At 55.6% G+C, this 21,498-nt stretch overlaps 3 protein-coding genes across 3 annotated transcripts in view; 2 read left to right on the top strand and 1 right to left on the bottom strand.

Annotated features, from left to right (window-relative positions):
- The window catches only part of LOC135192824 (deleted in malignant brain tumors 1 protein-like), a 501,013-nt gene extending 486,413 nt beyond the window's left edge, over nucleotides 1–14,600 (top strand). The window contains 2 exon segments of the mRNA XM_064176200.1: nucleotides 13,557–13,860; nucleotides 14,557–14,600. Of these exon segments, the coding sequence (XP_064032270.1) occupies nucleotides 13,557–13,860; nucleotides 14,557–14,600 (348 nt within the window).
- On the bottom strand, nucleotides 5,129–7,147 carry LOC135192803 (olfactory receptor 14J1-like). Its single transcript, XM_064176187.1, has 2 exons — nucleotides 6,154–7,147; nucleotides 5,129–5,148 (listed from the first exon to the last, which is right to left on the bottom strand). The coding sequence occupies exons 1-2, from the start codon at nucleotides 7,058–7,060 to the stop codon at nucleotides 5,129–5,131; spliced, it is 927 nt and encodes a 308-aa protein (XP_064032257.1). The 5' UTR covers nucleotides 7,061–7,147.
- Nucleotides 14,601–14,747: 147 nt separating the features above from the next.
- LOC135192823 (antigen WC1.1-like) lies at nucleotides 14,748–20,863 on the top strand. Its single transcript, XM_064176199.1, has 15 exons — nucleotides 14,748–14,938; nucleotides 15,056–15,114; nucleotides 15,306–15,611; nucleotides 15,779–16,099; nucleotides 16,184–16,498; nucleotides 16,854–17,168; nucleotides 17,634–17,696; nucleotides 17,781–18,099; nucleotides 18,431–18,466; nucleotides 18,625–18,646; nucleotides 18,751–18,871; nucleotides 19,329–19,412; nucleotides 19,847–19,933; nucleotides 20,153–20,305; nucleotides 20,528–20,863. The coding sequence occupies exons 1-15, from the start codon at nucleotides 14,748–14,750 to the stop codon at nucleotides 20,695–20,697; spliced, it is 2,562 nt and encodes an 853-aa protein (XP_064032269.1). The 3' UTR covers nucleotides 20,698–20,863.
- Nucleotides 20,864–21,498: the final 635 nt, after the last annotated feature.

Raw genomic sequence — 21,498 nt, 5'->3', positions numbered from 1 at the left:
TGGAGCTGAGCTGGGTTGGCCATGCCATCTGTCCATGTTCTCCCTGTGTTCACACAGTGTTCTCCACAGTGAGCCCCTGGGTGTCCCCTGTCTGCTTTGGACTGGTCTCCTGCGGGGAGGAGGAGGAGTATAGCAGTGTGTGTTCCTGACAGCTGAGACCTGTACCCGTTCAGAAGTGAAGAGTAACTGTACTCTGCCTTCTGCAGTTCATAGACAGAGGCCTTGAGCTCATTCACATCTCTGGTAAAGGGTTTCACAGCTGATATCAAGGCCTTTCTGGAGACACTGTCTCCAAACTGCCTCAGGTCATTAACAAATTCCCTGATAGTTGGAAGGTTGTTGGGGTCTCTGGCCAAGAGTAGCCCTCCCAGTGCTTGTGCCTATGTGGAAGGGGTACACTGGGTCAATTTCTTTAACAGGGCTGGCTTCATGTGGACATCATCAGGGTCCAGAGGCATTTGGCCATCTCCATAGATTATCTCTTGTACAGCCATTTGCCTCAGGTATGTAAACCCCTGTTCCATGTTAGTCCACTTAAGGGGATGGAAGATGATGTCATCCTTGGAGGGGTACATGTATCTCACAGCTGTGAGGAGTCTGGCCCAAAGTGTGTGGGTGCCATCCAGCCTCCCCAGCTCTTTATCTACACCCCCATCCCTAGACAAGGACCCCAACTGCTCAGCCTCCCTCTCATCTAAATCTATGGTTTCAGTCCCTCCATCCCAGCAGTTCAAGAGCCAGGCTAAAAGAGATTGCCCACTGGCTCTGGCACACTCCTGCTGTGTTTGCCCAGTTCCCTTTCTGGGCACAGATGTGATTGTTGTCACCTCACTACCAGATTCATTCCCACCTGATGCATATTGCTGGGGGGTGCTGGTTCCCGCAGAGCTTCCTTCCATTGGATCCATGTCTGGGAGAGGTCTGCTCATCTTTTGTAACTTGCTTCTACAAGTTGTGACAGAGTGAATGATCTGAGATGGTTATCTGTGGGGGTGGAGCCAGGGGCGGAGCTCAGGGCAGGGCAGGACCTGGGACAGAGCCGCTCTTTGGGCGGGGACCACTCCATCGCAGCCCACCAGGCCATTCCCAATTGGTGAGTCCTGCTGGGCTGCTGCTGTGCTTCCAGGGCTGGTCTGAGAGCAGCTGACCTTAGAGCCTCCACACCAACAGCCACAGCAGCAGCAGGTACTGGGTGGGCCACCCCTCCCCCTGCTTAGCCCAAAGGTCCTAATGGCTGCCACCAGCCGTGGTTGCCTCCTGCTCCAGGCTAGGACCACAATAAAGCCTCCCTGAATCAAATTTAAACACAAGGCAAAAATTGCTAGGAAGTACCATTCATCCCCCAAAGTGTCTGGGCCTTCTATGTCCCAGTACACATCTCAGAGTCGTTCCATGTTTCAGAGGCATTCCCAAAAATGGTTAAATTTGCAACAGAATCCTGTAGATCTCCATACACCTGCAGAGGTAAACCCTTACAATGGTCCCACACCATATCAGTCATTATCCAGACAACATGACACGTTATAAACTCATAAATCCAAGTCCAAAATAACCATCCAAGTGCTTGAATCATTAAAACTCTCAAAACATCCATTTTTAACTTGCAAATCTTGTCTGAAATAACTATCTCCTACCTAGCCCCATGCTGAGCTGAGTTAATTGTCTAGGTTCTAATCTAAATTTCTCAGAGACTCAAATACAGTTGATAGAACCAATCACAATTCATAGGATGCCCTTCCCTCTCCCCCTTCCTTCCCAAAGAAGAGGAATTAGATGGAGGGAAAGGAAAGGTAAAGCAGAGCCAAATAAATAATCTCACTGCCATTTGGAAGTTAGAAGAAGAGAAGTTTGACAATGAGTGCAAGGGGTATGAGGTAGAGGAAGTTACAAAGATATAGGGAGGGGAAGACAAGGCACAAAACATGTAACTATACAAGCAGATTTTTGGTGGCAATGAGGTTTTGTCTGCCTTGTGGAGGACAGCCTCGTGGTGAAACAGCAGCAGGAAATAGGAATGGTGATTGCAGGAGAGAGACACACAGGAAGTCCTCCTGCTTTTACAGATCTTAGGCAGGAAGTGGGAGGGAGCTAAACCATCACACCTGTAGTGTTCAGAGCCCTGGAGAGGGGTCAAGACTGCCTGGGACTAGGTTCAAGATCACTCCCCCAGGAGGGTTAACCCTGCACCACAGCCCTCCTGCGTTTGGCCTTCTTCACTGTGTGCAGGGTTTACTCTATCCCAGGACATCTGGAATGGTCCCTGCCACAGGCTGTGCTGCCTTCCTGACTGAGGGCAGGACAGAGCAAAAGCTCCAGCTCCAAACCAACAACCAAGGCACATCTCAGCTGCTGCCTCTTAGCTGCCATGTGCCTGCTGATGGCAGATGACACAAAGGGGTTGGAGTTTCCAGCGACCCCACAAAGACCTTCATGGCCATGAGCCTAAAGGTCTGTAAGGTCCCACTGCTCTGTGACCTTCTCAGATGTCAGTGATGTCACAATGATGGCCCAAGCCATCAGCCTACTTGTGGCCTGTCAGCTGAGCAGGCAGAACAAACCTCTCAGTGATCTTCCAGGCTGGGTCCCTGATGCTGCCTTTCATCTTCTCCAGCTGCCAAAACTGAGTTCTGTCCCTGCTGCTGTCCCATCAGGCACACAGGTGGCAGGGATCTGACAAACCTGCTCCAAGCCTCACCCTGGAGAGACCACCAGGTGCTTAGGGAGAGGGATTCACACAAATCACTTGCCCAGCACATGCCTTCTGCTGGCCTGCTGGGGATACTGCCAGATGTGAGCCCAACAGCACACACCCCAGCCATGAGTCAGGGCTGCCCTAGCAGCTGCTGCAGACAGAACTGTCCTCTTTGTCCCTTCCTGCCATGCTCCTGCCTGCTGCCCTATCACCTCCTGAGACAGAAGAGGCCTCATAACTCCCTTCCAAACCTTGTGCCTTCTGCTATCCAATGAGATCCTGAGGCACAGATGGTCTTCCTGTGGCATTCCCAACAATTTTTTCTTGGTGCCTGTAGGATGCTTTGGTACAGGTCACCTCCCTCTCTTCTTCCAAGGCCTCTGGGAGCTCACAGCAGCTGCACCATGCCAGAAATGAGTAGCACAGGAAGAAGGTTTGGGACTGATGTGGCCAGGGGAGGTGTGAGGGCTCAAAGCTGCCATTCATGGCTGTGGTTTAGGCCAAGGCTGAGGAGAAGCTTTGGTGCTGTGTTGAGTATGCTGGGCAGGGCTCAGGTGATGGCCATGCATAAGGGGTAGGGATTGGATTGGGTTGTGCTGAGGTCAGGGATTAAGGCCCAGTGGTCAGTGACAGGAGTAAAGGCTGTGGCCAGGGTTAGCAGAGGGGGAAGAATCAGAGAGAGGGTTAGGTTTGGGTGTGGCTCATCTGGAAAGGATGAGGTGAGGGAGGATGGGCTCTGTTGTGCTGTGTTAGAGCAGGGAACTGGGGCCAGGGCAGGAGCAAGGAGTACAGCAAGGAGGAAATGGTAAAGGACTGTGAGAGAGTTCTGAGCTGTACTGGGAGGGGATCAGAGCATCAACTTATATTGGAAGGGACACAGACTGCCCTGGGAAGGGATCAGAGCTCCCTGTTTGTATTGAGGAGGAGGCTAAATCTGTATTGTGAAGGGTTGAAGGGGTCAGGTTTGTACAGGAAGGGTCTCATTCTTTACTGGGATAAGAGTAGGGGTTCAGACTGTAGAGGAATGGGGCCCAGCCCTTGCTGGGAGAGGATATGGGACCAGGTTTTCCCAGTAAGTGTCAGAGACTCTGCTAGGAAGCACCAGGTGATCCTATTGCTACTGGGAGGGGGGCCAGAGTATTGATTTTCCTCTTGGAGGGATCCAATCAGTACTGGGAGGGCTCAAAGGGATCCTGTTTGTACTGGACTGAAGCCTTGAGAGTCCTGGGAGAGGATCAGAGAAATCAGTTTACAGTGGGACAAGGCCAAATCTGTAACTGGAGAAGTTAATTGGTCCCAGTTTGGGCGGAGATGAGCCCCAGTCAGTACTGGCATAAGCTCAGGGTACCCAGAGTGTAGTCTGACAGGGCCCTGTCTGTCCCAGGAGAGGACCAAGGGACTCTGTTTGCATTTGGCCTTGCCCTGACTTCATTGGGATGCACTACAGGGACCCAGTCTGAGCTGGGAGACAATCAGGGGTTCCAGTTTGTACTGAAAGAGGATTCAGCCTGCACTGGGACAGATTCAAAGGATCCATTTTGTGCTGGGGTGGGCCTCAAACTACATTGAATAGGGACCAGGAGATCAGGAGTGTACTGGAGCAAGGTGCACTCTGTACTGGGAGGAGAGCAGGGGTTCAGCTGATGCTGGAATTTGCCCAGTCGTTACTGGAAGGAGTTAAAGAGATTCAGCATGGCCAGAGATGGGCTCCTTGTGACCTGGGATAGCCTCAGAGTGTCCTGTTGCCATTGCAATGGGGCCTGCTCTGCTCTGGGATGGAATCAGGGCTTCCAGGGGATGCACTTTGTACTGGGAGGGAACCCAAACCATGCTGGGAGATAGCAATATGTTCCCATTGGTACTGGGACAGGGCCACACCTGTGCTTGGAGAGGTTCAGGAGATCCAGTTTGTACTGTGGTAGACTCAGGCCATACTGGGAGGGGGCCCAAGGAACACATTTGGTCCTGGGATAGAGCCCAGACTGTAAGGAAGAGGTCAAGATGATGCAGTTTGCAGTGGGATGAGATCACATCTGTGCTGGGAGTGGTTCAGTAGATCCAGTTTGTACTGAAGTGGGACAGGTCTTAACTGGGAGGGGTATAAGAGGCTCAAGTTTGTACTGGGCAGGGCCAAGCCCATACTGCAATGGGGCAGCAGATCCAACTTATCCTGGAACCTGGTTCAGCCTGTGCTGGGCAGGGACCAGGGTGCCAAGTTCAGAAGGAGGCTTGCCCAGATTATAATGGGAGGACTCTGTTCTGGCAGCCTCCTCCAGCCCCCAGCCCAGCCCCAGCCATAGTCCATGTGGGATTTTGCAGACAGCTCTGCTCCAGGAGCTGCCAGAGGCTGGTCAAGAGGAGAAGCTGCTCAGGGCTGTCACTTCCCCAAACCTGCCCTTGGCTATCAGGAGAATGGAAATGGCCTCACAGTAAAACTCACTCTGAAATGTGGGATGAGAGGCAAGTGCTGGAAATAGCCACTGAGAGATGCTGATTGGTGACCAAGGCCCTCAGCCACCTTCTCAGTCTGTCCACACCACCAAGGGCACAGAGTGGCCTCTTCCTCTTCCTTGCAACTTCTTGTCTTTGACCTCTTCCACACATCCTGGCTCTACACCACAAACCTGCAGTGTGAGTACTCTCCTCACTACAGTCTAGACACTGATGTTTTCCTCTCCTGGGACTTTCTAGGCTTCCTCAAAGCTCTTCCCACATCATCTGTCATCAGTCCACTGCTAATGCCCTCTATCCAGCACAAACTCACCTGGTGTGGCTGCACAGAAGTTCCCACCACTGCAGGGTGCTCTGAGAGCTTCCAGCACAACACCAGCAGCTCTGCACAGCACAGTAGCTGCTGGGGGGTGGAGTGGAGTGAGCCCAGAGGTTGGGACATCTATGGCACTATGCATAGGTAGATGTCCTGGTCTGGTGGCAATGATGCTCTGGAAGCTAGCTCTGTACCAGGACTACCTCTTTCCTGTGCCTGCCTCCAGTCTCAGCACTGCCACACAGCAAGACAGTGTCCAAGCTGCTTGTCCCAGCACAGGGTCTCAGCAGGAGAGTGTGGAAGGGCAAAAAGAGCAGCTCATGACAGCGCAAATGCTGAGGCTCCCTGATACAGCTGCAGTGCTGGGACTCCTTTCCCCTCCACCTCTGCACACAGGCACTGGACTGCAGCTCCAGAGAAAGCTTGGAGAAAGGAGTTCTGAGCAACGAGTCCCTGCAGCATCCTTTCTTGTGTTGAACACACAGAGGGCACAGCTCCCCATACCTGCAGTCTCTGAGGCAAGCCAGACAGGCTAATGCTTAATCAGAAATGGTCTGAAGAAAGGCATTTCTGGGGAACCACACTCTCACAAGGGTAACACCACAAGCAGCACCCAAACCCATAGAAGCCAGGCTGAGGCTGCAATGAGTGACAACAGAACTGCTCTGCAGAAGAGGACAAAGAGTTTATTGCTTCAGTTTCCTCAGGGCATCCTTGAGCTCCTGGTTCCGCAGGCTGTAGATGAGAGGATTCAATGTGGGAGGCACCACTGAATACAGAACTGACACCACCAGGTCCAGGGAAGGGGAGGAGATGGAGGGAGGCTTCAGATCAGCAAAGATGGCAGTGCTGACAAACAGAGAGACCACAGCCAGGTGAGGGAGGCAGGTGGCAAAGGCTTTGTGGCGTCCCTGCTCAGAGGGCATCCTCATCACTGCACTGAAGACCTGCACATAGGACACCACAATGAACACAAAACACAGAGAAACCACAGAAAGACTAAATCCAAGCATCCCAACTTCCCTGAGGTAGGAGTTGGAGCAGGAGAGCCTGAGGATATGAGGGATTTCACAGAAGAACTGGTCCACAGCATTGCCTTGGCAGAGGGGCAGGGAAAATGTAGTGGCTGTGTGCATCACAGCAGTGAGAAGCCCACTGGCCCAGGCAGCTGCTGCCATGTGGACACAAGCTCTGGTGCCCAGGAGGGTGCCATAGTGCAGGGGTTTGCAGATGGCAACGTAGCGATCGTAGGACATCACAGTGAGGAGATAAAACTCTGCTGCAACCAAGAAAACAAAGAAGAAGACCTGAGCAGCACATCCTGCATAGGAAATGTCCCTGGTGTGCCACAGGGAATTGGCCATGGATTTGGGCACAGTGGTGGAGATAGCACCTAGGTCGAGGAGGGAGAGGTTGAGGAGGAAGAAGTACATGGGGGTGTGGAGGTGATGGTCCCAGGCTATAGCAGTGATGATGAGGCCATTGCCCAGGAGGGCAGCCAGGTAGATGGCCAGGAAGAGCCAGAAGTGCAGGAGCTGCAGCTGCTGTGTGTCTGTGAGTTCCAGGAGGAGGAAGTGGGTGATGGAGCTGCTGTTGGACATTTGCTGCTTCTGGGCACAGGAGACTGTTAAAGGGCAGAAGTTAGGACACAATTCCTGGAGACAATTCCATGGCTGCTTCCCAGAACATCTCCTTCTCTTCCCTTGCAGGAACTTTGTGTGCTCTCAGCTTCACACTCTGGCAGTCATCCTGGCAGGAGGCAGCTGTCCTGTCCTCTGACTCATATGGTGCAGCTGGGAAGATCTACTCTGAGGTGTGTCCTCCTCCTCCTTGGAAGAGAGAGATCCCAGAAGCTGTGGGATGTGGCAGCTTTAGGATCTTCACTAACCTTGTCCTGCAGGACAGACTCACTGTGTCCAGGGCTGTGGAGCTTTCTCCTCTCTCCTCTCAGTCACCCTCACAGACCTGTCCACCCTGGAACTCTCTCCTTGAGATCCCCTGGCAGTGCCGTTCTGTGCGGAGGAGCTGCTCCTGGGCAGAGATGTCTCTGCAATGCTGCCTGCTTGCCAGCAGTTCATCCCAGCCCAGGAGCCTGGCCCAGCTCAGCAGCAGAGAACCTGCCTAAAGCATTTAATAACTCCTCTGGTGGCTTTGTTTTTCAGTCCATGAACCTCAGAGACTGAGAGGAAGCTGAAGTCCAAAGTGAACTGCAAAGTTTGCTGTGCAGTAATAGGTCCCACTGAGGACCATCACTGAGAAAGCCTTCCCAGGGGCTTGTTAGAGCAGAAATTCAGAAACAATAACAGCACAGAGGTCAGGGCAATGCCAAATCTGCTCTGATATTGAGGAAACCTGGGTGGGTTTCCTTAGCCAAAGAGCCAAGACCTGCCTTCACCCCTGAGCAGAGACATCCTTTGCTTCACATACAGCTCACGACTCTTCTTAAGGAAGTGGGATTCAAACAACAATGCAAAGGGCAGGAGAAAGGTGCAACAACTTTCAGGGTACTCAGACTGAAGGAGGGATCTTTGCTCATTATAATACAAAAGCACATCTCCCAGCATAAACCTCCCTACATCCAATGCAGACCACACCTTGGACACACCTCCAAGAAGAAAGATGAATAAAGCCTAGAGAGAAAGGAGAGAAGCTACAGAAGCCACTTGAAGGCTTATTCCATACTGGTTCAGAAAGAGCCTGCAGGCACAGCAGAAGCAGAGGAAAAGGCCACATGAATACCTCTAGCTGAGCAACTGCTGACCAACTGCTGACCACCTGGGGCACCACCAGGAGACACCCTGAAGACTGCGCACAGAGGATACCCACAGCAGCCTTCCCACTGACACAGCCAACAGTGACAGCACAAAAGCTGCAGCAGACAGTCCCTGGCTGCTGCTTGCCTGGCTCAAGCAGGGCTATCAGTAACAGCTCAAGCAGGGGCAAATTTTATCTGTGTGCCCCTGGAGTGTCTGGGATTGCACCAGAAGATGCATTGGGCAGGGCTTGCTTCATGTCAGGTGCATGAGACACATGAAAGCACTGTAGAAAACAGGTGCCCAGCCCAGACCTGTCATGCCATGGGCACTGTGATATCACAAAAGGCTGCAGGAGCCAGGCCCAGGCTTCTTTTGCATCAGCAGAGGCAGGAGAACCCAAAGGTCACCACAAGGAGCAAAGGTGACCTGTGTAACCCTGTGTGCTCAATGAATGACCCAACTTCTATGACACCAGAAGCTGCTCATTCCAGGGACTGTTTCTTCCTTCTCTCCCACTCTGGCCCCTGAGACACCCTGAATTACCACACAAAGAGGGTGCTTTGCCCTACCCTACCACTGACCCAGCCACCTGTGACATCACAAAGGACTGCAGAGTCTAGCCACAGGCTCCGTCTACAGAGGCTCAGGCACAGACCCTGGGGATGTCACAAGAAGGGTCAAATTCAACCAACATAACTTCTCAACCACCAAGCCAGCTGAGATGTCACCAAGAGCTGCACTGCACAGGGCTTAACACTGCCTTTTTGGGTGAATCAAGCCCAGCAGACTCCCTGCAATGCTGCATAAAGCAGGTGCTTGCCCCTGCTGATGTGACCACCTGTGGCATCACACAGAGCTGCAGCAGCCTGGAGCAGGCTCTTTCCAGACCAGCTCAGGCAGAGCCACTGTGGATATCAAAAGTTCACCTGGATCCCCCTGCACTGTCAACTGGCCAACTGTGGGAGCCCAGTGGCTGCTGTCTCACAGCAATGCGTATGGCAGGGCAGGGCTGGCAGCCCTCAGTTGCGCTGTGTTATGAAGGTGTGACATTGCCTGGTCTGAGCAGGCAATCAAATCTGTTTTGATTTGCCTCAACAGCTCTGGAGGAGAGCTGCTGGCCTGGCCCTGTGGGTTAGCAGTGACAAGAGATCCCTCTTGTGCAGCAGGAATTCCTTCTTTCCTTATTGTAAAAGCACTGCCACAGCAGCACTGGAAGGCCGATGGGGACATCGTACCAGGGTGCACACCTCACTCTGCACACCTCTGTGGCCTTGGGAGACTGCTTTCTGCTGATGAAAGGGTATCAAAGCACCACAGCTTCACAGCTTCTCGAGTGCACAGGTAACATTTGCCACAGCAGACCCTGATGGAATGGACACCCCTCTGCTAGAGCCAGGACTGCGCCTGTGAGGCCTCGTGGGAACCAAGGGTGCTGATATCTTTCTTTTACCTCTTAAATCTCTCTCTAATTTTTCCTCCCCTTTTCTTCCCATTTTCCCTCTGCTCTGCTCCAGTCTAACAAACCCAACTCCTCACCCATTTGGTGTCATTTGATTTGATTTACTCCAAGGCAATTTTTTGAATCTTAGCATGACCTCCCTGTGACAGTTTGGGTGTTCCCTGCCCCCCCCCCCCACACTTTAGCAATCACCCAGACTGGACTCAGAAGGCTCTGGGAATATAAATGAAGCTATTTATTTCCAGCAGCACAATACACAAGCAGATAGTTACAGTACATACAGTTATAGACAGAAATAGACAAGGTAAGAGGTAATACAGAAGCACAACTCCCCTCCCAGAAACCTGAGTCCCCAGGAGGCCTCTCAACCACCCCTGCACCTTTCCTCCCACCCATCTCCCTTACCCCAGATCTTGTCTTATGCCCAAGGAAGATGGCAGGGTTGGCCAGGGGGGTTAGGAAGCAGGTGGATTAATCAGAGACAGGGTAGTGCACAGCCCAGAGAGTGAGCTTCTGCCTTACAAGGTAAAAGGTAATACAGAAACACAACTCCCCTCCCAGAAACCTGAGTCCCCAGGAGGGGCTCTCAACCACCCCTGCACCTTCCCCCTGCCCCTCTTGACCTTACCCCAGTCCCAAGGAAGAATGGAGGTTTGGCCAGAGGTTAGGAAGCAAAGGTGGTTAGCCCAAAATGGAGGGTGAGGTTAGAGAGATACAGTTTAGCCAGCAGCCCCAGCCAGAGTGAATGCCCAGTGAGAGTGAATGCCCAGTGAGAGTGAATGCCCAGTGAGAGTGAATGCCCAGCAAGAGCGAATGCCCAGAGAGAGTGAATGCCCACTGAGAGTGCATGCCCAGTGACAGTGAATGCCCAGTGAGAGTGAATGCCCAGTGAGAGTGCATGCCCAGTGAGAGTGCATGCCCAATGAGGATGCATGCCCAGTGAGAGTGCATGCCCAGTGACAGTGAATGCCCAGTGAGAGTGCATGCCCAGCGAGAGTGAATGCCCAGCGAGAGTGCATGCCCAGTGACAGTGTATGCCCAGTGAGAGTGAATGCCCAGTGTGAGTGAATGCCCAGCAAGAGTGCATGTCCAGTGAGAGTGCATGCCCAGTGAGAGTGAATGCCCAGAGTGGTTATCTGATGTTTTTGTTTCTTGTTCCTGCACATCTCACCAAGGCTGGGAGCAATGCAGATGCCAACATTGTTCTCTTTCCACAGCCTCTAATCCAGTTCTTCTCACCAAAGCATTCCAGCCTGCTTCAAACCAGCACACTCCCCTGCTGCCCTCAGGACACCTGCTTGTGTGTGGCATCTCAGTGGCTTTATTGTCCCAAAAAGGCTGTGACAGCATGTCCTGGTAGGGCATTAATCCTGCCAGAGTAGTGCTGGAGTAGCTTTTAAGGCAGGAGCAGGCACAGGGCCAGTGTGGGTGCTGCTGTCATCAACAGAGCATTCAGAGCTCACCCAAAGAGGCTTTTGGGAAGAGCCACCAATGGCAGCAGCTCTGCCTTTGCAAAGCTCTGTGTGGCTGTGACTCCTGAGGACATGGCAGCAGAAGTGCCTGAGGAAATGAACTTCTATAGCACCCCACGATTTCTTCTAGCAGTACAGTTAGTGTTTTATCCAGTTAAACCTGTCAGAACTGACACAAATCCTGTTGCAGCCTCCCCTCAGTCTTGGATAACCCTGTGATGTTTCTGTGCATTGTGCCAGTTCCCAAGAATTGCTCAGTTCCAGCTGGATGATGCTGGCAATAAGGCACAGGAGGTAAAGGGAATCTATCAAGGTCATATTCTTGTTTGTAAGCCTACAGCAGTGCAGGGTTTATGTGAGAACTAAACAAAAGCAATCTCTTCATCCTCTTTCATCTCTGCTTCCAGAAGTAATGTTTTGGTTGCTCTTGAGGTTCTTGGCTCTTATTGTGTGTTACTTAAGATTCAATTTTCAGATCTTCCAAGCACAGTGTAAAAACAAAGGGGAATTCATTCTCCAGTTCCTTTCCATGTCAGATTTTGTAATGACTGCTGCTGACTACCTGACATACAAAGAGAGAATGGATATAGATACTAAAGCACGAGGACTAAGTGTGAATTTCATTATTTATCAGCCACTTGGCACAGTAAAACTGAATTAGAAAATGAGGTTCTGTGCACACAAGAGGAGCAGCCAATAACCACAGTTCACAAAGCCATCAGAGCTATGGAAATGGTCACTTGAATCAGAAATGTGATTACGTCTGAGGCTGCGAGGTCACTGTCAGGACAAGTGCTGAGCACTTGTGGCAGCAGCAGATGTGAGGTCATGTTGCCAGTGGTGCTGAGCAGCCATGGGATAGGGTACAGAGCAGCCAGGAGACACCATGGGGGCATCCTGGTGGTCAGGAACCTCCTGACCCCAGGCCTGAGGGTCTGAAGGAACAGCCCCTGCAGCTCCGACTGCATTAGTCAGGGTTGGGGGAGCTCAGGGGCACTGCAGCGATGTGCCCGGGCAGAGTGTCAGGAGGAAACTACAGCTTCCTGCCTGGGTCACATGGGCTGTGGTTTGTGCACCTGCAGCTCCAGCTCCTGAGGTGCCTGTGGGGAATAACTGCCCCTTGGTGACATGCTGAGAGCCAGGGACAGGTCTGGGCCTCAGGCTGCAAGTCTGCTGCAAAGGCAGGGACATGTCCCAGCTCCAGCTCCTGACAGGGACTCCCTGTGGGGCTCTGTGCAAGGGATGTGCCAGCAGCACTCCCGGCATGGAGACCATGTCCTAGAAAAGGACCACTCCCAGCTGCTGCTACCAGCACAGTGGAGGCTGGAGCAGGAGCAGAGGCTGTTCTCTTCCCATCCTGACAGACCCCACAGCAGCCTCAGCTCCATGACTCCCACAGCTCAGGGGCAGCTGGACACTTGCCCCTTGGCTTCTTGGATGAAGCCTGTGTAGGAGCTCCCAGTCCACACAGTGACAGAGTCACTGGGGTGACAGAGCCATTTCCCCTGCACAGACAGACTGCCCCATGACAATCCCCCACCACAGCCTCCCTGACACCCACAGCAGGACACATCTGTCCCTCATATATGGTCATGAAGGGCGCTGGAGAAGCTCATTGGAGGGCTGTGCTGTGTCGGAGGGGAGAGAGCTGCCGATAGCATCTGGAAAGTGCTGCTGCTTCGATTGGCTCCTCCTGCAGCTGCTTATCTCCCCCAGAGATACTTCACCCTCCCATCTTACTTGCCCCTCTGAGTTGCCAAGAGCTGTAAGAGGCAGTGAGGTGTGGCAAGGTTGTGTCGGAAGGGCAGGAGTCTCAAGATGAGGACAGAAGGACTCCTGTCCCATTGGGTGCTGTGGCTGCTCTTCTGCATGCCACTCTGCAGGGGTAAGTGCTGCTTTCCTTGACCTACAGCCAGAGTCCAGTGGGCTCCAACAAGGCCATTGGGAGAGTTCTGGGAATGGGCCTTGCTTGCATGTGGTACTGAGAAGACAGATAGAAGATGCTCAGCCTGCGTTCTGCCCTGTGCCTGGCTGTCAGGGAGAGGAAGCTGTGGGTCTGAGGGCACAGGGCTGTACAGGGCATTCTAGGATGGGGTGGAGAGGGCTCCTTGTGCAGGGGCTGACATAGTGTGTGCAGGTGGGCCTGGACAGGAGATGTTGATCTGAGACAAGGTAGTACAGGCCATGGGTGGGCAATGGCACAGCAGGTCTGCTGCTGCACACTCTCAGCCATTTGGAGTCTGTGGGAAGAAGAGGTAACTCCTAACGCCCAAGAGACTACCCATTTATCAGAGGCCTGTTATACTGGTGCCTGTGACCCATCCTGGGCAGAGGGATCCTCCAGACCTGCAGTCTGGGAGTTGGAACTCTCCTGACCATTCCCATGTCTGTGTTTGAAGGAGCTGCGGAGGTGAGGCTGGCGAACAGCGGTGAACGCTGTGCTGGGAGAGTGGAGGTGAAACACGAGGGACAGTGGGGGACTGTGTGTGGTTTCTCCTGGGACTTCCGGGATGCTGCAGTGGTCTGCAGGCAGCTGGGCTGTGGATCTGTTCTTGAAGCTCATTTCATTGCACACTTTGGGCCAGGATCTGGCCCCATTTGGATGTCTCATGTTGACTGCGCTGGCACCGAGTCTGCCCTGTCTGACTGCAGGCACAGAGGATGGGGGCAGAACGAGTGCCTTCACTTCTGGGATGTTGGAGCAAGGTGTTCAGGTACTGGGTTGGCCTCCTCTTCTCCTTTGTGACTGGGATGGGGGAAGGCAACTGGGTGCACCTTTGGGGAAGCAAGGGGGCACTGGAGGTTGGCCCAGTGAGCCTGGACACACTGCTGAGCTGGAGCTGTCATTTCTGCTTTCCCTGGACCCTGAGGAAAGCCTGCTGGGAACTGGCACTGCCTGACTCTTAGTGTGGCTCAGTCCACCCTGGGGTCTGGGAGCTGAATGTTCACTCAGCCCTGCAGTCTACTTGATCTCCTGTTCACACAGCAGCTGCCTGGCACTGAGAACTGGGTGACCCCATGCTGGAGACACCAAGGGCAGCTCACAAGGCCACCTGCAGCCTCAGGGAAGGGCCCAAGGTGGCCAGGAACATTTGTCTTGTCCCATGGCAGACATGAGTGCCCAAAGCAAAGAGGCTGCTAAAAGGGGAGGAAGACTGGCCCTGAGCAGAAGAGCAGGGTTCCCCATGGCCACATCATCCCTCCTCCAGGGTCGCTCCCTGAGAGTCAGCCTACAGGGAGATGTCCCTGTGCAGGCGCTGCTGAGCTGCTGCTCAGCCTCTGCCATCCGGCCACCTCCTGGCTGCCCTGTGCCAGTGCTTGCTGCCTCTCTTTGGTGCCTGTCTTGCACTGGGAGTTTGGGACATCCCAGAAGGCTCCTCTGCTTGCTCTCCTACCCTCGTCCCACACAGTGACGAGGATGTATGATCCTCGCAGTGCCCTCTGGTCCTGTTGAAGATGCCATTCCTGAGCACCTGCCACAGTGGGAGCTGAGTAATGGCAGCAGGGCTCTTGATGTGCTTTTGCCACCAAGACCTGATGAGAGCTGCTGGAATATTTGTGGGGCCCTTTCCCTACAGCCTGCTTTGCTATGAGATGGGATATGGAGATCCAAGTGTCTGAGGGCTCTGAGATCTCACAGGGCTCTTTGGTTGCTCCAGGCTTTGTCCAGCTGGTTGGAGGGGACCATCCCTGCTCAGGACGTGTGGAGATCAATGATGGGAAGGAGTGGAAAACTGCCTGTGACTCAGACTTTGATCTCAAAGATGCCAACGTGGTCTGTAGGGAGTTCCAGTGTGGCACAGCCCTGTCTGTGCTTAAGGCAGCTCAGTTTGGTGAATGGGATGGTGCCATGTGGGACACAGAGCTGCAGTGTGTGGGGAATGAATCTCTTCTTGTCTCCTGCCCCAGGGCACCCCCAAGGGCCCAGCCCTGCAGCCATGCAGATGCTGTTGGAGTCACCTGCACACGTAAGGACTCAGGGTGGGGAACTGGACAGCAAGAGTGTGCTGGGGAGGGGAGCAGGGCCTGTGCTGGGCTGGGTGGGAGGGCAGGAGTGGGGATGTGGTTGCCTGCAGCCCCTCTGGCCTGGCCTGCAGCTCTGGAAGGTGCAAGAGCACCAAGCCACCCTTTGTGTCTTTCTCTGTCCCAGAGTTCACAGGGTTCAGGCTGGTGAATGGCAGCAGAGGCTGTGAGGGGAGGGTGGAGGTCCAAGTGCAGGGGACCTGGGGCACCCTCTGTGACTGGCGCTGGGACCTGCTGGACGCCCACGTTCTCTGTCGTCACCTCAACTGTGGCTTTGCTGAGTCTGTTCCTGGAGGAGGCCATTTTGGGAGAGGCACAGGCCCTGTCTGGAGAGACTCCTTCCACTGTGCTGGCACTGAAGCCCAGCTGGGCCAGTGCCCCGTGAGCAGCCTGGGGGCCTCTCTGTGCTCCCATGAGCAGGACGCTGCTGTCATTTGCTCAGGTGAGCGCTGGCCAAATGCTGGCAGAGCTGCAGTCTGCCCTTGCCTGAGGCAGAGCAGGAGAGCTCCAAGGGCCTGCAGTCGTGCCAGAGCGTGGAGATGTGGCACAGGCTGCTGGGCTCCTGGGTGCCCCCAAGGGCTGCTCCATGGCTGCTCTCCCCAGGCCCAGCTGGCTCCGGTTCCCTGCGGCTGGTGGGTGGAGGGAGCCGCTGCGATGGACGAGTGGAGATCTTGCGGCGTGGGACATGGGGCAGGGTCCTGGCAGAGCAGTGGCACCTGCAGGAGGCCAGCGTGGTGTGCCGGCAGCTGCGGTGCGGAGAGGCAGAGGCAGCCTACACCCTGCCCAAGGCTGAGAGAGGGCAGGGCCCCGTGGGGCTGCGAGGGGTGCGGTGTGCAGGGCACGAGGCCAGCCTGCAGCTCTGCAACACCTCCCTGCCCCAGAGCGTGCTGGCAGCAGGCATTGCAGAGGATGTGGGGGTCGCTTGCAGTGGTGAGTGGCACTGCCAGGAGCCCCAGGCTGTGTGCTGGCTGGGCAGCAGCCCCTGACAGCAGCTGGGGCTTCTTCCTGCTGCAGGGAGCCGGCAGGTGCGGCTGGCAGAGGGCCGCGGGCGCTGCGAGGGCAGAGTGGAGATCTACTCGCAGGGCAGCTGGGGCAGCGTCTGCGATGACAGCTGGGACCTGGCCGATGCCAGCGTCGTTTGCCAGCAGCTGGGCTGCGGAGGGGCGCTGCAGGCGGTTGGCTCCGCTGGCTTCGGGGCAGGCTCTGGGCACATCTGGCTGGATGGGGTCAACTGCTCCGGGGCCGAAGCTGCTCTCTGGGAGTGCCCGGCAGGGCCCTGGGGGCAGCACGACTGCGGGCACAAAGAGGACGCCGGAGTCATCTGCTCAGGTGTGTGCTGGGAGCTGTGCTGGGAGCACAGTGCCTGGGCAGGCTGGGAAGGGGCAGAGCAATGGACAAGGCTGTTCCTGCTGCCTCTGCACCCCTGCCCAAGCCATTCATGGGGATGCCAGCACATGCACATTGTTCCCTCAGTGCCACCAAGGGCCCTGGGGAGCTCAGTTGTCCCCAAGGCTGAGAAGGGAGTGCAGGGCTGCCTGTCCTTCAGGGCCTCTTCTCTGACTGTCAGTTCAAGGGGGTTTGTGCTAGCAGTGACTTAGTCTGGTGAGGGCCTGGGAGGTGCAGGGCTGTCTCTGCTCCCAGAGTCCCAGTCCAGGCTGGTTCCATCTGAGCCCTTTCCTCCCAGAGTTCGTGGCCCTGAGGCTGGAGAACAGCAGCAACTGCTCCGGGCGCCTGCAGGTGTTCTACAATGGCACCTGGGGCAATGTCTGCTCCAACTCAATGACTCCCAAAACCATCTCATTGGCATGCAAGGAGCTGGGCTGTGGGGACAGAGGCTACCTGAAAACACTCCTGCCCTCTGCTAGGGTGTCTGGTCCTGCCTGGCTGGATCGAGTGGAGTGTGGGGAGGGAAACATCTCCTTCTGGCAGTGTCCCTCCGCTCCCTGGAACCAGCAGTCGTGTGATAACCTCCAAGATGTGACCCACATCATCTGCAATGGTAATTCTGAACTAGATTGGCACAGCATCCCCCCAGTTCCCATTCTCTGTTAGGCACAGCCAAGCACAAATGCAGAGCCCACTTGATGTGCCAGACCATTCTGCTCCTGGTGGCAAAAAGAGGACTTCATCTCTCAGAGCCCCACATTTAATCAACAGCTCCCTGATGGGCTTCCAGCAGTATCTGGTCAGAGCAATGCTGTCTCTTGTCAAGGTCTTAGAAGAGACCAGAGAGGGCTTTGACAATGTCCCCACCAGGGACATCTTCCAACTGTTCTGGGAACCAGGGTCTGTTTTTGGATGAGCAGTCTGGGTTCCCACATTGCTTTGTGCTCCCCTTAAGTGACTGTGGTTCACCTACTGCCATGAGAGGAGGCAGCAGGAAGCAGGAGCAGAGCTCAGCTGCACTCTCTGCTGCATGACTCCTCCGAACACAGCCTCTTCACTGCAGCATTTCCTTCTGCAGGGACACAGCCAGAAGTGGCCCCAGACCTGCCAGCCCCATGCCCAGACTCCAGGAACTGCACAGGTAGCTGCTCCTCTGCACACCCCTCTCAGCTGGCAGGGCTCTGCCTGCTCTCCTGCTGCCCTGGCAGGGCTCTGCCTTCTCCAGCCAGGGAGAAGATTCGTGCCGTGGGAGGGCAGCACAGGTGCTCAGGCAGAGTGGAGGTCTGGCTGCACGGCTCCTGGGGCACGGTGTGCGACGACTCCTGGGACAGGCAGGATGCCCAGGTGGCATGCAGGCAGCTGGGCTGTGGCCCTGTGCTGTCTGCCCCGGGGGAGGCTGCCTTTGGGGAGGGGACAGGCCCCATCTGGCTGGAGCAGGTGGAGTGCCAGGGCACAGAGCCATCTCTGCAGGAGTGCTGGGCCCGGCCTGGGGACAGCGGTGTCTGCCGGCACAAGGAGGATGCTGCTGTGAGCTGCTCAGGTGAGTGAGGGGCAGGGAGCCCTCTCTGGGCTAGGGGCAAGGAGCTGGGAAAGCATTTTCCCCATTGGGTGCCTTCATGGCCCCAGAGAGAGCAAGGCCATGGCAGCCTGGTGCCAAGTGGGCAGGAGCCCCCACGGGTAGTCCTGCACTACCTGTGCCATCTTAGGCACACCCTTGAGCAGGTGCCTGGCCTCTGAACAGCCCTGCAGGAGGGGCAGTCTGGAGGGATGTGGCAAGGCTGTTCCAATGTACACACACAAACAGTGTGTCAGAGAGGAGGCTCCCTGGTACCTGCACAAGCACCCTCTCAGCCCAGCTCTCCTTCTCTCCTGCAGATGCACCCAGGACACAAGCACCAGCTCCTCAAGCAGGTAACCTGTCCTCCCTGCCAGGGCTGCATCTGCCCAGGGCCAGGCTCTGACCCACAGATAGATGGCATTGGCTCCCTGCTGGGGTATGACATCTAAAAGAAGGCACTGGGGCCGTGGTGGGGGACTGGGCAGGGCTGTCTCTTCCCCACTAGGGTAAGAGCATCCCCTTCACCCTCCCTTGCCATTCTCTACACACAGTGTAGTGGGTTAAACACTGGGGTGTGCTGGCCTGGTGCTGCCCTTGCTCTGCTCCTGCCCATGCAGGTGCCCCTGGGGGCCGTCAGACCAGCAGCAGCAGTGTCTCAGTGCCTGTCATCATCTGCATCATCCTGGGAGCCCTTCTCTGCCTGCTCCTGGCCCTCCTGGCTGGACAAGTGCAAAGTGCCAGGGCTGGGCGCAAAGGTTGGTCCTTCCCCCGTGGTGCCAGGGCAAGATGCCTTCTAGAAAGGCCAAGGGTGCTGTGGCACTGAGTGACACAGGCAGAGACAGGGACCAGAGAGTGCTGCTGGCTGCCTGCCCAGGTGTTTCTGCTGGTCTGTGAAGCAGAGAGGGGGCAGCAGCATGGGGGAGAGCAAAGGTGGGAGCTTGCCCCAGCACCAGGGACTTGACTCAGGAGCCAGAGGGGCACAAGAGCTGTCTCTGAAAGGAATGTGCAAGGCTGTTGCTGCCTCAGGTCACCTCTATCTAGAGAGTGTCCTCCTTGAGGAAGTGCCAGTGGTGACAGAACCCCACAGCAGTGCTGTGATGTGAGGACAGCCCTGGTCTGGCTCAGGGGAACAGGGCTAGAGGAGCAGAGTGGAGTCCTGACCCTGCCTGCCTGTTCCTATGCTTGCCCTGGCTCTGTCTCTAGCTACCCAAACCACCTGGGAGCCCTTCCCTGAGGCTGTGTACCAGGAGATTGATTCCAGCCCAGCGTGGGAGCAGCAGGCCAAGTTCAGTGTCTCAGGTGGGTCTGTGTCCACCATGGGGGGCACATCCCCAGGGCTCTTTGCCTTGGCCTCCCTCCTAGGGCTGACCCCTGTAGGCCCCTGGCCCATGGTCCCTGCAGTGTAAAGGCTGTCAGGTCAGTGGGAAGAGGAGCCAGAGGCTGTGCCTGGGTGAGAAGCTTCCCCCTCACCAGTTCTGCCTGTTGTAACCAGGGACAACCTCTCTCTGCCTGCCCCTGCACCCTGGGTGGCACCTGAGGGCTGAGGGAATGGGGCTTTTCCAGGGCAGCTCTGGAGCCTCTCTGAGGCAGGGTTTGCACTGGGGCAGCAGGGTGAGTTCTGAGCCTTCCTCCTCACTCAGCCCTGGCTCAATGGCTCCCACCTCCCCAGCAGCACTGACCTCAAGCCAGGTCAGCAGAGGGCATCCCCATGACACCTCCTGCATCTCTTCCAGAGAGATCCTATTCAGAGGGGTCCTTGGCCAAGCTGCAGCCCAAGCTTGGTGACAGAGAGGAGGAGGATGGTCTGGGGTCAACACCAGGTAATGGGAGGCAGGGAGGGGTTGGTGCCTGCTCCCTGCAGGCAGGTGAAGAGCAGTGGTGTCACTGAGTGTCATCACAGGTGCTGGGCAGGACATGGGCAGGGCTGCCTTCTGGTGCTGCCAACATCAATGTCTGAGCCCCAAATCTTTGCACTTCCTCCTGTCCCCTGCTCAGCAGGATCTGTCTTCTGACTGTCATCAGCTGCTCTGCCCTTTCAGATGTCTCTGTCCTGGCTGGAGGTGACCCAGTGCATGCCTATGATGATGCCAGGGAGGTTTCTGACCCTACACAAGATCCTGTGTTCAGGCAGGGGGACTTGGAAATGCCCAGGGAGCCAGAGGAAGGAGTAAGCACCAGAGATGCTGCTGGAGGTGAGAGGGGAAGAGATTGCTGCTGGTTCCTGAGGTGCCATGCCTGGTGCCAGGGTAAATTGCTGCCAGACTAAGACCCCATGGGGAAAGCCACCTCAGGATTTCTCCTTGGGATCTGGGCATGGGAGCTGAAAATCTTAGGACAGACAAGGGGAAGGTGATGCCCAGAGCAGGAAGATCACACCTGAGGTCAATGCCTAGTGGCTGCTTTCCTGCTTGCAGGGGCAAACCTGTGCTCACAGAGCAGTGCTGAGGGCCCTGCAGCTGGGGCAGATGCCTGGTCCCTGTCCCTGCAGAGCACAGGCTATGAGGATGCTGAAGAGCTCTCTGCTGCACCTCCCCCTGAGGACACATGGGGGGGACAGCACAGCTCAGGGCACAAGGGCCCCTGAGCCCTCAGCCAGCTGAGCCCATCCCTGCCATGGGGCTGGGTGCAGCTGTGGGGGAGGAGAGCTCTGTGCAGCTGGGAGAGACACAGGCACCAAGAACTGGCTCAAGTAGCAGCAGGAGAAGCAGGGCAGTGCCTCTGCTTTTCCTCCCCCACCCTGATGCCTCCACACTGCTTCTGATTAAAAGCCATGAGACAGTTGGCCCAGAGCTGCTGCTGTTTGCCTGGGGGGTGAGGGTTGGTGTCTGCCTGAGCTGCCTGGGAGCAGCAGAGCACAAGAGGTGGTGGTGGGGAAGGGACACATGTGGGGACAGCAGGCTCAGGGTCAGACTGCAGAGGGCCCCTGGTCCCCAGGCACTATTCCTGCTGGCAGAGGCATTTCCATCCTGCAGCCACAGCTCCCAGCAGAAATGGTTCTCTGTGATGCACCTCAGGGAGTGCTATATTTGGAAGTGGATCTGGAAGTGGGAATGGAGGAGGTGGCAAAGGCTGTCTGGGTGAGGATGATCCTGGAGACAAGGCAGAATCATGGAATTCCAGACCTACAGGGGTTGGAACGTTAGAGGATGGAAGGGATCTTGAAAGCTCATCCAGCCCAAGCCCTCCAGCAGAGCAGAATCACCTGGAGTAGGTCAGACAGGAACACATCCAGGAGGATTTTGAGTGTCTCCAGAGAAGTAGACTCCACAACCTCCCTCTGGGCAGCCTGTTCCACTGTTTTGTCACCCTCACAGTGAAGAAGTTTTTCCTCATGTTCCTGTAGAACCTCCTCTGCTGCAGCTTGCAGCCACTGCCCCATGTCCTG

This window comes from Pogoniulus pusillus, chromosome 44 (assembly GCF_015220805.1).
Source record: "Pogoniulus pusillus isolate bPogPus1 chromosome 44, bPogPus1.pri, whole genome shotgun sequence".
Taxonomy (NCBI): Eukaryota; Metazoa; Chordata; class Aves; order Piciformes; family Lybiidae; genus Pogoniulus; species Pogoniulus pusillus.
The sequence above is the reverse complement of the archived record's forward strand: the minus strand, read 5'-3'. Positions and strand labels throughout refer to the sequence as shown.

What these genes read in the sequence shown, in the direction of transcription:
- LOC135192803 (XM_064176187.1), bottom strand. Translation starts at nt 7,060, where the DNA reads ATGTCCAACAGCAGCTCCATCACCCACTTCCTCCTCCTGGAACTCACA. An exon ending in GGATGCCCTGAGGAAACTGA is followed by an intron (nt 5,149 to 6,153) that starts AGCAATAAACTC and finishes GCACTTGCCTCT; the next exon opens with CATCCCACATTTCAGAGTGA.
- LOC135192823 (XM_064176199.1), top strand. Translation starts at nt 14,748, where the DNA reads ATGGAGATCCAAGTGTCTGAGGGCTCTGAGATCTCACAGGGCTCTTTG. An exon ending in CGCTGCTGTCATTTGCTCAG is followed by an intron (nt 15,612 to 15,778) that starts GTGAGCGCTGGC and finishes CCCCAGGCCCAG; the next exon opens with CTGGCTCCGGTTCCCTGCGG. An exon ending in CAGGGCTGGGCGCAAAGGTT is followed by an intron (nt 18,872 to 19,328) that starts GGTCCTTCCCCC and finishes CTACCCAAACCA; the next exon opens with CCTGGGAGCCCTTCCCTGAG.